At 43.3% G+C, this 12,669-nt stretch overlaps 1 protein-coding gene across 2 annotated transcripts; it reads right to left on the bottom strand.

The window, feature by feature from the left end:
* Nucleotides 1-379: 379 nt before the first annotated feature.
* LOC130129825 (suppressor of cytokine signaling 6) lies at nt 380-8,308 on the bottom strand. Of its 2 annotated transcripts, none has more exons than XM_056299486.1 (3): nt 8,231-8,308; nt 7,408-7,475; nt 380-5,942 (listed from the first exon to the last, which is right to left on the bottom strand). In XM_056299486.1, the coding sequence occupies exon 3, from the start codon at nt 5,814-5,816 to the stop codon at nt 4,206-4,208; it is 1,611 nt and encodes a 536-aa protein (XP_056155461.1). In that variant the 5' UTR covers nt 5,817-5,942; nt 7,408-7,475; nt 8,231-8,308; the 3' UTR covers nt 380-4,205. The 2 variants fall into 2 exon arrangements, with proteins under 2 accessions (XP_056155461.1, XP_056155460.1); XM_056299485.1 differs by having other exon boundaries at nt 7,969-8,288.
* Between the last annotated feature and the right edge of the window lie 4,361 nt (nt 8,309-12,669).

The following is a 12,669-nucleotide window of genomic DNA, read 5'->3' on the forward strand; positions in this document are numbered from 1 at the left end:
GGGCGACAGGTGAGGAGACACCCTGGACAGGCCGCCAGTCCATCATAGGGCCCACACATTCACACCTAGGGACAATTCAGTATGGCCGATTCACCTGACCTACACGTCTTTGGACGGTGGGAGGAAACCGGAGCACCCGGAAGAAACCCACGTAGACACGGGGAGAACATGCAAACTCCACACAGGACGACCCGGGACGACCCCCAAGGTTGGACTACCCAAATTTTACTTTTCAGTAGGAACTAAAGCAAGATGCCCAGAGATAAGTCTAATGCATAGCTGACAGGAAAAGGTAACAATGTGTCATGAAATGTTGCCTTGGGAGCATCATTGTTATAAGATAACACAATCCTGGAAACAGGTGAAAGGAAATGTTTCAGAATATAGTTTTTATTTATAATTTATAATCGGCAGATACAAAAAACTTCTTGAACTGTATCCAAAATGTGCAATAAATCACGGTTGATTCTTTCCAAAAGAAAAAGGAAATACAAAAGGACAAACAATCTACTTTGGGGGGGGGGGGAAATGACAGTTGACAACAAATGTAAACTGGAGTGAACTGTTATTCTACAGAGGATCTACTAATAGCTACTAATGATCTCCTTACTGACTACAGTCGTTAAACAAATTGCAAATCTGCTTTGCTCTCCCAAGATGATAGCCAAAGTCATTATGTGTACATACATCTAAATGGTGACATTCTATTTCCCATTGTTAAATACAAGAAAGGCAATCATATCCATAAGCAGCACAAAAGTGTTGAACACAATAAAATGAAGAGTTTTCAATTTGTACCAAAATGCTTGTGTGAGGGGAGAAAGACAAAAAAAAAATGGGGAAATGATATTTACTAAAGATAGTGTTGTAAACAACCGCCTTCGTTTGCAGAGATGCACAATAAAACGTCGAAGCTTGTTAAGTGCTAAACGGCGGTTATTAACTCAATGTTCAAATGCTTCGGCAGTCTGAACAAGCATCAACCTCTAGATTCACACAGTGAAGGTAATAACGCTAAATGATGACGAAATTAATCAATCCCAGGCTATTTTAAGTATTTAAAAATCAGAAAAGAAACCCCCGATGGTTGTATTTATCAAATGGGTTGCCAGAATCCGACGACAAAAAAATTGGAAAATTAGACTGAAAATACAATTCAAAGTACACTGTATTAAAAAGACTAACATTTCACTTTCACATTTAAACTTACTTAAAAAAAAAAAATTGTTTCAATTTAAAACCCACATTCTTGTCATGATCCCAATCTTTTGACAGCCCGAGAACTAACATTAACGGAAGGTTTACAATATGATGCTGGTGCCTTACCCTTAGTATCCCACAGGTATGAAAACAACAAACCAACGACCTCGACAGGATCTGAACAGTTACATGAACACATAATGGCAAACGTGCGCTCGGGTCCAAGTGTTGGACTGTTGGCAACCTTTTTTCCCAAAAGAAAAACAAACCAAAAATAAACAAAACTGCCATCTGAGGGACAACTCTAAAAATTAGAGGATCCAAGCATGTCAATGCTGAAAAATTCAAGTGCAAAAAAAAGTGTCGATGTAGTATTTTTATGGTTCTGCGTGCTCTATGCGACTAGCTGGCTAGAGCAGATAAAACTGATACGTCGAACAAGCGTACATTCCTATCATCTTTTGTACAGCTTTGCCCCGCAGACGGCAGATGTCACAAAAGAAAATCACAAAGCGACTCGAACAAAATACAATTCTTGTTCACAGAATGTCCAGCTCTTGTTAATGACAACTGAAAAAAAAACCAAAAAAAAGAACCCAAACTTTATCCCTCTACACAGCCAAACACACAACCTAGATCCTTCATTCCTATACATTTCAAAGCTGTAAAATGCTAAGTCTTTAAACATGCAACACCATTCGAAGTTCCTACCTACTCTGCTGTGCTAGACTCGTGGCACCTTAGACACCAACAGACTTGGCTAACTAAAACTAGAGCTATGTGCTAACAACCTACCAAAGTTGCCTGAAAGACTTTTTTTTTTTTCTTCCTCCAAACACTTAAAAGGACACCAATGTCAAAAAAGGTGCTCAGACATGATGCGAAAACAATTCCCTGTCAAAGAATCTGTATAAAGCACTTGCGTAGCATAATGTGTGCTCTTCCCTTTGCTCCAGCACAAACATCCCAGGGGAGAAACTATCTGTGGGGTAGTACAGCTCTGTGAAGTCCGGGGAACATTTGAGTAGGCAATGGCAATAATCATACAAGTTCAATGCCCTTGAAGCCTCTATGAACACAGAACGTAACCGCATCATGCAGCTGTGTTTCAACTTTTGTCGTGCCTGAGCCCCCCGGCATGAATCCACAATGTGACAGAGCCTGGAGCCTGGCTTTACCCAAAATCCCTCCACCTAAGCTCGTAACATTTTTCGGGGATTCGTTTGACTTAAATCCAGCTCATTATTGGCATTAATGGTGTAAGAGACACTCTTAAAATACAACCTGGCTCAATTTGGCGAGAAGTCTAATCGGTGTTGAAGGGTAACTGATGGTGGTTCACATCATCCGTGGGCTGTGATGTAATGCTACTGTGCATGAAATACAAACGAGCCGTTTCTTACGAGTTCTTCCTTCAACAATAGATGTAGCCTATGTCTTTCTTTACCCTCAAGTCATGACACCGCGTCACTTAGGTCTACAGTGCACCTACTTAACCGTCTTAAAGCCTTTACCACATGCAGATACAAGCATTACACATAATGAAAAGGTTGTTAGGCCTGAGCTGTGGTGCAACTTTCACAACATTCCCAATGCAGAAACATTTAGCTTTTCGTGTTGTCTTAAGTTTACTTATTTGTATTTGAATTTAAAAAAGGTCTATACATCAAGTCAATGAAGTCATTATAATTACTTTGAAGAGCACTACAACAAGAAAAACCAGCATCTTCATTTAGCTAGTACCTTTATACTTAAACATTATAAAATGGCTACATGCAGCCAATACAAGTTGTTACTCTAGAGCCATTTCCTAGACCAAATTCTTTCAAAACCCCTAACAGACTGTGCAGATTCAGCCATGATGAATTAACTGTCGCAGACATTTTAACACCATGACCAAATTCTTTGATTGCAAAAAGTGGCCAGCAGTCTTCGGCCATTCAGTTCAATATGATGGGGCAAGGCTTGAAAGTTACTGCTGCTTGGATTACATGCCTGCAACAAACTTTAATGCTGTTTTTCTTTTCCCAATTTTGTGCCAGTGTCATGTGCTGTGAGTAGTGTCATAACCCTATCCTAGTAACTGACTAACAGGAGCTTGTCAGGTAACTGAAACATAGGTGCAGTTTAAAATGCAAACAACGAAAATATAGTGACAGAGCCAAAAAGAAAGTGCTTGCAGAGAAATAGTCATGGTATAGCATTTACAGGTTGCAGAGTTAACCTTTGACTATTTGCAAACAGCTGGTATGTTATAAATAAAACAGCTACAATTTATGCTAGATCACCTTTGGCTATGTAAGTATTTTATTAACATTGTGAAATGTGTGTACCAGCTGGTCATTCATTACCTGTAGTGGGATATAGTCTGACTCCAACCAATGCAGCATGACAATAACATGACAGTTCAACTGTATTTTTCACAGCTTGACTGGGCTGGTAAAGATTTTTCAATTGCACAATCTAGAATGTAATACAAAGAAGTTGATCAAAATTGCACAGTCTGCAAGGGGTTTAAAAGTTGATAATCACCTCATTTACAACAGATGTGATGCCTCAGCAATCTTTTCAATACCGACCAAAGTGAAATTTTAAGTGAGACGTTACTTTTCCTCCCTTCAGGCCTACATTTAATGAAGACAGTGAAATTGTGTAAACCTGCTCTGCTTGCACCACTGGATATTACAATTCCCCTTATCGGATTAGAGTGCATGGCTAATGTATGCATCTGGAGTGTGCATCTAAGATAACCATTCTGTACACCCCCTCCAAATTCCTGCACTGGATTCTATGTAGGCCTTAGTCCTTGGAAGAAAAGCCGCTTGAATCTGACCAATCCAAAAATCTGTGGAATGGAGGACTGGACATTGACAAAGTTACCTGGACACAACTCAAGAGCTATTGGAACCCATCATCTCAAAACTACGGTTGTCTGTAAACCTTGTTTGAATCTCTTAACTGACCCCAAAGTGCAAATTGCTACCACTGTCCTGTCTCTGCTGTCCTCAGTAGTGCTTTTCCTGCAGGTAATCTTTCATTTTGTTAGGCAAAGGCAGTTTCTGAATCAGGTCTATCCTTGTGTACTGTCTAATGACAAAGCGACACAGGTACTGTAGTGAGCGCACTTGCATAAACCGAGACACGGGGTTGGTCAGTCTGACAGGATAGGTGGCAGACCCTGGTAAGCGAGATCTGGAATAGCAAAAAGCTCCATTTTCTGAGTCTTTGATAGAGTGTTCGATCAGATCCACTATGGACGTGTGGCCCTCCACATCTGGTTGCTCGTAGAAGCTGAAGCGACCATTGGAGTGTTCAATGCGGGTGTGGAGGGTTTTGCCCTGTGACCGGAAACTCAGACTAAGGAGGTACCTGTCATCCGAGCTGTCCCTGACCAGGAAGGAGCCATCGACCAGGTTGACCAGCTTTTCCTCTGCCTCCCAGCGGGTGATGGGGCCCCAGTACCAGCCCTGCCTTGCCAGCTTTTTCAACTCCTCTGTTAGACTGGTCACCACCATAGGCCCACTGCTCTGGACAGAGTCATACACTCGACTGACTCCGGGAGCCGAGTTAGGATCAAAGTTGAGGTGGTGTCTTACCCGCTCGGCTACTTGACTGTCTGCTGAGCTGAAACCCGAAAAGGTCCTGGGGATGTCACCATTGCTGATCATGGGAGGCAGGAGTGGAGAGAGAGGTGGTGGGACCTCTACTCTAGAACTTTGGAGCATCACGCCAGCAGAGCCAATGAGAAGGCCATTAACTGAGGGCTCCATGAAGAGGTCGGGAGGTATACCACTAACCAGGTCATGTTCCTCCTGGCCCTGGTCTGTGTGGAGGGATCTACTGTCTGCCTCAGTCACAACCTCCATGGGAGAGGAGTTGTCCAGGCAGAAAGAGTGAGAACCCTCTGGATACATTCCCTCATCTAAAGGCATAGTGTACTGGATGTAGTCCTGAGGCGTCAGCCCCAGCACCACAGGCACATCATGTTCATCAATATTCAGATGCAGCTCACCATTTTGAGGCTGCTGGAGATTCTTTAGTGAATCTGCCTGGTCCTGAAAAAGACCTTCCATCTGGAAGTCGTGAAATTCTTTGCGAACACCATTTAGGTTGGGGCTGGGGCTTGGAGAATGAACCATGGCTTTCACCTTGACCTCCATCTTAATACAGGCTTCCTCTGAGCTGACAGACCTGAGAGGCCATGGTGAAGGGCTGTAGTGGTGGCTCCGTAGTGATGCAGATCTAAGGGGCCGTTGGGCTTTCACCTCGTTGAAGCTGATGGGCACAGAAGATGATGAGAAGGTGTCATCGTCATCTACTGACCCCATGGCTGATGTGCCGCCCTTCACCTTAGCTTTTTGCTTAGCAGATAGCCTCCTCTTTAGTGAACCCATCAGGCTTTCGCTCTTTGAACGACCCTTATTCTGGCCTCCCTTGTCATCTTCAACACCAAGGTCACAACCTGTGAGGTCTTTGGTATAGCAGCCCCCAAAAAGCGAGTCCTCCTTGGAAAAGTCTGCTGTCAAGGAGGGCTGCTGGAGCATGACAAAGTCACCCTCCTCTTTGCCCTTTATGTTGAAAGACTTGCGAAAGGTCTTAAGGCTTATCTTCTTCATTCTGGTAGGCCCTGTGCAGTGGGAGCATGGGACGGCTCTCCTGATATCCTGGTGACGGTGCTACCCACAGTGTCCTCCCATCAGGCCGCAGAAAATTAGTCATGCATATATTGGGGCCATCATACCCTGCAGAGAAAAATACTAACATAAAGTAACAGATATTTCAGACCGTTATGAGATTAAAAGGTCATTGTTCTAAAACAGGAAAACTTCCTCAATGGTTTAAATGTATGGCACAATACAGGCAATCTAAGGCCTTCTACATGGAGTACACATGAAAGACATCTATCATAGTGCAATTATTAAATTCCACACTAGGATGCCACTTACAGCACAGTACATTACGTCCCCACTTACACCTGGTATTATAAAGCAATCTGTATCGGAATATATTATCATTTAAATGGTTTGCCTTTTGCAAGTGTTGTGATTGGATTTCATTTTTCACACGCACCATGCAAAGAAAATTTGCGTGTGGGAAGACAGCAAGTCTGATGATTGTCATTAAAACAGCCACAACAATATCAAATTTTCACCTTGAAAGGGTCATTTCAGCAACTTAAAGGCCAGATTTTTCCACCGCTGTCATATAACAGTGACTTATTGCACTTACCCCAGAAGTCTGGTTCTTTATTTTACTTGACGCAAATAACTAAATAAGTGAGAACATGGCAACCTTTAGAAAAAACTGCAATTCAACTACTGACAGTGGGGAAGACCCCTGGGCACCTTTCTCACCAATGTGATCACACTAAGCAGATGCATGTACACCTGACTGACTCAGATTCAATCGCAACGTCTAGAGTTGGGTCTGGCGGATCCCGCTGCAATCGGATCACCAGACGAGCTACGTGCGGTTACGCCTCACACGGACATGCGCTTTTCCTTAAACCTGCCGTACGGAAGTTGTGGCTCCCCCATCTGGCGCAGCGAGTAATTACTTCTCTACTTTTCTTTTCAAAGCTATCCAACCAGGAAAAGCTACACCAACTGGGTACCAGTGTTTGTCCTCGCCATTGATCACTTTCTTTTTTCTTAAACTTTAATCCTTCCTTTGAATGCCGAGTTTATTTTTTTCCCTGGAGCGTCACGAACTTTTCTTAGACGCCTCTTAGGTTTTTTTGCGCCATTGCTTCCGAGCCCGGAAGCTTTCTGGCAGAAAGCCCCGAAGGGAAGCCAATCGTTGCTTGTTGACGTAAAACACATCGCTACGCGTCACTTCCGGTGCGCCTGCGCGGGAATGTCACCCCAGACACCAGATATAAAATTCACATACAGAGATTTAATCGTTGTGTGAGCTGGCTTGGCAAGGGGCTTGAATGTCATGGATATTGATTTATATGAAAAAGTCCCACATTCTAGCTTTGCGGATACAGATTTCCTTTTAATGACAGGTGCAAATGGGGTCTACGAATGCATTTTGAACATCTGATTACATATCACGAAAGAAATAATTTATGCAAATACCACTGCCTTCTTAGCTGTCAAACAGTGCTGCCATACACGTTTAAAAACAACCCCGATACAACTGTATGTCTCCACACAAAGTGAGACCAATTGATAATAAGACAGCTGCTATCTGATTACTCACCATTATGTCTGCCGATGGTGACTCAACTGGCTGGGCTAGGTTCCACTTCCACCACCTCTCATTTGATGCTACGAAAATATGGACAGAATTTCAGTAAAGCCCAACTCTTGCACTCAACGGCAGTGGGTAGCCCAACTGTCGTAACCAATGGCAACTACATTAATCGTTAAATTCGTGCCTTAATAATGCCACTTTAATCACGTCAACGTTCAAAAGGCGTTTCAAGATGTGCATTAACCTGGCAGTGGCAGGGCCTCGGCACACAAAAGCCCCCCCCCCCCCAAATCTGTTGGATAAGCTAGCTAGCTAGCTGGCTGTAATTAGCGTTGCTTGACAGAATTCAACAGCCGTCTGGCGTTACAGCCGCGCTTCGGTCGACACGTTCGTGATTTAAAAACAAATAAGTAACGCCCGCAGTCCTACCTACCTACCAAAGGTCCCAGCGTTGCTAGCCAACATCCACTAGCTCACGTTAGCTAGCTAGCTAGCTAGAACAAGCTAACCTGGTATTCTATCTGGCAACCAAGCCATGTCGAGGTTACAACAAGGACCGCAACTCACGATTATTTTCACTTCTCACGCTGCCCCAAATACCCGTTCGCGTCCCTTGCTTCGTCCGACGCTCGGAACTACCCCCGAGGTTTTTGGGGCTCTTGTTGTTCGGGGGGACAGGCGGCGTTCCCGAAAAGCTCGCCAAGCTAGCTAGTACGCTAACGTTAGCTCGTCGCCTAGTTTGGATCAGCGGTCGAGCGCTCGCGTCTCTCCCTCGGGTTGGATCCGGCGACTAGGCGAGAGCAAAACGCGCTTTTATGCCCGCACCCACCATTCGGCTTAATTGTGCGATGTCAAACACCACGGGGAGCGGAGACGGCAAGGCGACATCCTCCCCGCCCGGGATGGCTAACGCTCTCTGGCTCGCGGCCTCTCGCTTTCTTCCTTTGTTGCCTGTTGAATTGTGGGTGAGCGGAATCGGACACAGTGAATCCGTCAGACACGCGAGCCGCCGCTACATTAAGTTTCTGCGTCCCGCGGGACAGTTGTTATCTGCCGTGCACGACCCACACGCGCCAGCCAAGCCCCAGTATAAAATACTGAATAATTCGCTTAAATAGCGAATAATTTGTCTCAACAAGTAGGCGTATATGGTTGGGGTATAGTATAATTACAACGTTTTTATCAACACGATATTGGCAATACCAGGACAAGGCAGTTGAAAGCATGCATTAGAAATGATATATAGCGTACAAACAACAGGCAAGCCGAGTGTTTATTTGCTGCTGACTAAAACTGAGCTTGAGATTTTGTGGATGCAAGACAGAAATAGATGTCGCAGATCAGCGAGAGCGGCATGACCAAATTTCAGCACACATAAATGACGAAAACGTAATGCAAGTAATATAATCTTTTTAAAGGGCGTGTGGTCAAATAGAATCATACACAATGTGGTTGCCGCCACCTTTTGCAATAGGCCTGCTCATCAATATTCAGAGAGCAGTGTTGTGGCAGAAATGGAGATTCAGTGAAAGTGAATTTAAATATTAATGTCCCATAGATAAAGAGATTGAGAAAAGACTGGATGGGGGAAATTGCAGAACTTGGAACACGCAGTTGTCTTTGCAGAAAGTTCAGCCTCCTCACAATAACAGCGGAGGCTGAAGCCAGCTTTCGGCAACATATGAGCTCAGCAGTCAAGCACGCCCTGAAATCATGAGGATGAAGTTTATTTGTCTTAAGGTGCTTCTTTGCTCCCCCAGACTGTGGTTTTGAAATGCATGTTTTAAGTTGTTTGGATTTTCCAAAGGCAAATGGAAATAGAACAAGTAAAGGGTGTAACAGCTGGAGTTGCTTACACTGGACTATAACAAGCTAATCTAGTTAAGTTCATTTTAAGAATATTTATTCTATTTTGATCTTGTGCATTGTTCTGAAACAATTACCACATATTAAAAGGGTTTGTTGCTTGCAAAGAACAGACATGACCTCACCATCTTCCATAACTTCAGTACATGCACATCTAAAAATGAGAAAAACAAAACATATCGCCTCTATGGGATTCACAGCAGCCAAGAGATGCGCTAACTTCATTATCTACTTCCAAATTGTTTCAAAATGCATTCTTTGGATTTTATTTTGTGTACCACCTACATGCCACCCTTTAGTCAAAATTGAAATGAATTCAAGAAAAATTTCCTTTTGTCAAACATTTTTATGTGTAAGCCGTAGAAAAGGATTTGGGACACTATTTGAAATAAAAATCTTCCCTAAAGCCATTTGTTGCTCATAAACAGTTAGATTCGAAAAGGCAAGAAAGAGAATTAGAGAAATGTGCGAAGGAAATATGGTTTGAGATACTGCAGCCGGATGAAATATGGCCTCAGGGCAAACCTCGCTCAACATGCTAATGTCACTCTTAAGCCAGATAAAACAAACTGGGATAAACACTTAGACATATTCAATTAATCATCTATCTGAAAATGTTCATCAGAAGTTTCAGGAATAACCTTATATATACAATGTAGTGCACTGTGCAGCTCCTGGGCAGAAAATGCAAATGAATGCATTTTGATATCACTGTCTGTGAATGTTCTCATTCATCCAGGTCATGGTTAGCCAAAGGGATTGAATCAAGTGCAACTGGACTTGATATCACTGTTTGAATAACAACATGCACCAGAAAAAAAGCTATATTTTCCTGTTATATTGTTATGTAATGTTATCTTATCTTATCTTAGAAAATGAAGTAAATACTTATATTTAACAACTTTTATACAAATAAATTGTTCCAAGTGCTTATTTTGATCATTTTGCACTATCCATTGGCTTTTGATTAGCGTTTATGCAAGGCTTTTTTTTTGTCCTCTAATTTGTATTCCAGAGACACCAAGTTCCCTCTCTAAGTATTTTCAAGTTACTCTCTGAGATAGCAGTTAAAACTTGAACTCCGAGATGATACATTGGTTGCCTAATTAGTGTCAGTATTATTTTAAAGTAGATTGTGTTTACCACTGCCAAGCTAATTTGGCCCATACACTGAACATTACATTGTTTTTTTCCACACTGTCAAGTGTATGGCATGCTTCCCCGCCCCCCACCATCCTCCACCTCCACCCCCAACCTGCTTAGGGTGGCTGTGCATAGACAGGCTCTCTCTGCAAAGACTCTAATTACCAGGCCCTATTAGGGTTGATCGGGCTGCCTTAACTTGATGTGTTGGCACAGAATGGGGGTGGGGGGGTTGCAGGGGGGCAGGAGAGGGTGGGGGGCAGTCCTTAGATAATGCCAAGGACACTGGCAGCAAGGGTGCAATGTTGCTACAAGCTAAATTAGATCTGACAAACAAACTTTAGCGTGGTTGATATTTGTTGTTAAGACAGTCAGTGTAAGTAAACACTTAGCTGCGGGGCATAACCCATTATGTTTTGTTGTGACAGGTGGACAGATCAAACAATTATAAACAGAAGGCGATTCAGAGTTTACATAAAACACTGCGTCGTTGTATTTGTTCGTTAGGAATTGAGTATGCATAAGATGTATATGTTGACCGGCATGGCTTTACATATCACAGCCTCTGAAGTATGTCTCTTAGGATTGGTATTTTCAAAAAAATAAAAATAAAAAATCAGGCATCAGCACAACCAAAAAGGGGGGGGGGTCTCATCTTAATCAAGTCATTGTAGAGCATTATGCACACACAAGGAGCCATATTGTGAAATGAGATATATACCTCTTCATGTCAGAGAAGGTCTCCATGTTTCATCTTAATTTCAAGTGAAAGCCATATCACCCATAAATTATTTGCTCAATATGTCTGCGCCATGCCGCAGCTCAACTCAGTCCTTTCACTTGACTCCCTTGCCGAGGGGGGATTGTCGGGGGGGTCCCGTGATGCCTACCCTCATATCCTCAACACTTGCAGCGGAGCGGAAGACGGGTACAGCAGGCATGTCAAACAGTGACAGGGCCAGTGGGACCACTTGGGTTTTTGTTTCAGGAATGACTGTGGAATAACATGGCAAGGGCTTGTTTCAAAACACAGCTGGAGCTTTTATGGAATGGATAATGCTTGGATCCCTACCTTTGTGATTTGGTCTTTCGCTATGACTTCAGGAAAATAAGAACATCCTTTTCTCTCTTCTTCTCCCTCCTCGAAACAAAAATGAAGTGTGTAGGATGGTTCAGGACAAAATCAGTCCTCCACGTCATCTTTTCTCTCCATAGGGAGCTTGACAAGTGATCTTCAGCAAGTCTGGTCATGGATAACACTAACAACAACTGCATCCACAAAGCATATAATGAGTCATTGAGTATCTGTAGAATATTAAAAATGTATCTTTGTGGAGATACTTGATCCTATCAGTTCCATGTGCTGTATCACATATTGGAGAAAGTAAAAAAAGGCTTGTTTTCCAGATCCTTGCACAAATTGAACTATGAGAGATGTGCTGTCAAACAACAAAAGCATCTTTCATGTCACATATCGGCTCGGTGGTGCAGTGCTTGCACTGCTGCCTCACAGCGAGAAGGTCCTTGGTTCGGGGGAGCTGCATGTCCTCCCCAGGCCTGTTGCTGTGCAGTGGCTGTCTGTTTGTACTCTGCATGTTCTCCCTGTGCTCAGGTGGGTTATTTCTCGACTAGTGTGGAGTGTTCTCCCCATGCTCACATGGGTTTCCTCCAACATCAAGAAGAACCGCAGTAAATAAACATGCAGACAAACAAATATCCTTTCCTGGCCTGTCCCTCACCATGGAATTGGTTCCTGGGTGCCAAAAGAAAGGGCTGTCCACTACTCCTGGCTGCCCCTGGAGGAAAGACAGTAGGATGGGAAAATGCAGAAGGAACAATTCTTCAGCAAACCACTACTTTGTGTGTGAATTTGTGTGTGTGTGTGTGTGTGTGTGTGTGTGAATTTGTGTGTGTGTGTGTGTGTGTGTGTATCAGCTGTAAGATAAATAAAGTCTCTTCTTATTGGATTGTAACTATTACTACACACATTGACAACCCCCTATATAAATTATAACCATAACTATCGTGTGATATGTAAGACTGAAATTGGTTCAAGCTGGTAGTGTCAATCTCATCATCATCAGTTCCGTGCCCTATGGAGGTCGTAGGAGCACAGCTGGTGCCTCAAACAGGTTGAGTCATCATTGTGTTTCAGTAGGGGGAGTACCTGGTGGTCCCTATCTCCTCTCCAGGTATGGATGGCTGTTGGCTCACAGAGGAACTCATTCGCCCTTTGACAGGTTTTGTTTTTAGTGTCAA

This window comes from Lampris incognitus, chromosome 19 (genome assembly GCF_029633865.1).
Source record: "Lampris incognitus isolate fLamInc1 chromosome 19, fLamInc1.hap2, whole genome shotgun sequence".
Taxonomy (NCBI): domain Eukaryota; kingdom Metazoa; phylum Chordata; class Actinopteri; order Lampriformes; family Lampridae; genus Lampris; species Lampris incognitus.